At 37.4% G+C, this 2,186-nt stretch overlaps 1 protein-coding gene across 1 annotated transcript in view; it reads right to left on the bottom strand.

Moving 5' to 3' along the window:
* Positions 1 to 576: 576 nt before the first annotated feature.
* Positions 577 to 2,186, bottom strand: part of LOC123522126 (zinc finger protein 239-like) — a 56,137-nt gene continuing 54,527 nt past the window's right edge. The window contains exon 4 of the mRNA XM_045293978.1: positions 577 to 1,814. Within this exon, the coding sequence (XP_045149913.1) occupies positions 941 to 1,814 (874 nt within the window). The 3' untranslated portion in view covers positions 577 to 940. The remainder of the gene's footprint in view (positions 1,815 to 2,186) is intronic.

Below are 2,186 nucleotides of genomic sequence, written 5' to 3'. Positions count from 1 at the left end.
TTTGTTTGTTGTTGTTTTGTATCTCTTTTATTATTCATATTGATATTCTTGCTGAAGTACAAACTGTATGAAATAATAAACTACCTTTTGGAATATCTTTTGTTTTACATAAAGTAGCCAATAGGGCAGAGAACCGGTGGTTAAGTTATTTAAAGTTTCACCACCAGTTGCATTCTCCTCCAGCTGCAGGTACTGTTTAGTGAATACTGTCTTTTGGTTGGAGGTGGGTCAATCTTCACTTCTGAAGGGAAGCAGCAACAGTTTGTTCATGAATTCTACCAGAATCGCAAGATTAGTGCAAAAGAGGCACAGAAGCCAGGATACCTCAGCTAAACACTGTCACAGTGCAGCATCAAATTCAAAATGATAATAATTTCAGGGAATAATAATCAATGAATCCAAAGTCAGTAGACAAAGTAAAATGTTAGTAGACAAAGTAAGTTATCTGTAAAGCCTGAAAAAGCATCTCCCCATGAAAACTTAAAAACTACAAAGGGTAAAATTCTTAACTTTTCAGGGGGTAAAAGTGAAAAACATGGAAGCAAAGCTCAAGCAATTAGTCAAAAACCACTCTCATTCCAAATACAACATCAGCACATTTTATTGCAATTTAATATAATTTAACATTTAAAACCATGAATTCACATATGTTCAAGGCTGCTTGCTAAGTCCTTACTTGTGACACAAAAAGATTTTAGGTAAAATTTAGTGTGATCTGAGAAAGTACACATCTGCACAGCTGCTCGTGATACTGAAGAATTAGCCACTTATCAAGGCAGATGTATACTTACAATGAAACTGTTTTTCCCAAATGCACAAAGTAATTTTCATGATCCCTTATTTTGCATTTCTGTTGCCTTCTTACTCTCTGAGATGCTTTCTCTTAGGAGAGACTTCAAGGAAATTTTAATTTGAAGCATCAGTATGTGGCAAACCATCCTTAAGACTTCTCTGTACTACAAGTGTGCTTGTGCGCAGAGAAGTCTGAGGACCAACGAAAGGTTTTGCCACATTCCTTACACTCATAGGGCCTCTCTCCACTGTGAACTCTCCTATGTCTGATGAGGGACGAATAATGAGAAAAGGACCTGCCACATTCTTTACATTTATAAGGCCTCTCTCCACTGTGAATTATCATATGTTGAATGACATTTGAGGACACACTAAAGGCTTTCCCACATTCCTTACATCCATATGGCTTCTCCCCACTGTGAGTTCTCATATGACTATTGAGGGATGAAGACCGAACAAAAGCTTTCCCACATTCCTGACATTCATAGGGCCGCTCTCCACTGTGACTTCTCATATGTGCAATAAGGCCTGAAGACTGAAGAAAGGCTTTCCCACATTCCTGACATTCATATGGCTTCTCTCCACTGTGAGTTCTCATATGACTATTGAGGGATGAAGACTGGACAAAGGATTTCCCACATTCCTGACATTCATAAGGCCTTTCTCCATTGTGACTTCTCATATGTGTTCGAAGGTGAGAGGGATAGCGAAAGGCTTTGCCACATTCTTTACATTCATAGGGTTTCTTTCCAGTAAGAGTCTGCACTGATGTCCTGAGGTAAGGTGGCCAACTGCAGACATCTTCACATCCCTTATCTTGGTAGGTACCATATTCAAAGTGAGAGCTGATATGATGTGTAAGTGATGAATGATCCGTGGAGGATTTAACACACTGAAGATATGATGAAGAATAGGCTTCCATGGGAGTTCTTCTGAGCACGGAAAGATCTACAACCCAGCTGAAGGACTGTCCACATTGATAGTCTTCATTAACTTCACTGACATTCTCTATCACATGCTTGCTGATAAAACAAGCAACAAACAGTTAAATATTATATATTTGTTAGTTTCGACAATACTACACATAGTAAACATGTTATCTTTTTTACCTTGAATTGTTTCACATTTCAGATTAAATAATCTGACAAATTGTTTCGCAATTCAGATTAAATAATCTGACAATCATTATTCTCATTCTATTTCTAAACCGTGGTGATTCCTAATTGTATAAAAGGGAAATATGTTTTAATTATTCAGTATTTCACATACTTATGAACTCACTAAATTTTCAGTGAACTCACTAAAGTTTCAGCAAAATTATCAGTCAAAACCCACCTAACAGTAACAGGTTTGAGATGCGTGCACCATAAGGGTTACAATGCATGCATGTGCTT

This window comes from Echinops telfairi, unplaced genomic scaffold (assembly GCF_000313985.2).
Source record: "Echinops telfairi isolate 266 unplaced genomic scaffold, ASM31398v2 ScPeMD7_2565;HRSCAF=3150, whole genome shotgun sequence".
In the NCBI taxonomy this organism is placed as follows: Eukaryota; Metazoa; Chordata; class Mammalia; order Afrosoricida; family Tenrecidae; genus Echinops; species Echinops telfairi.
Note: the sequence above shows the minus strand (reverse complement) of the source record. Positions and strands in the feature narration are given on the sequence as shown.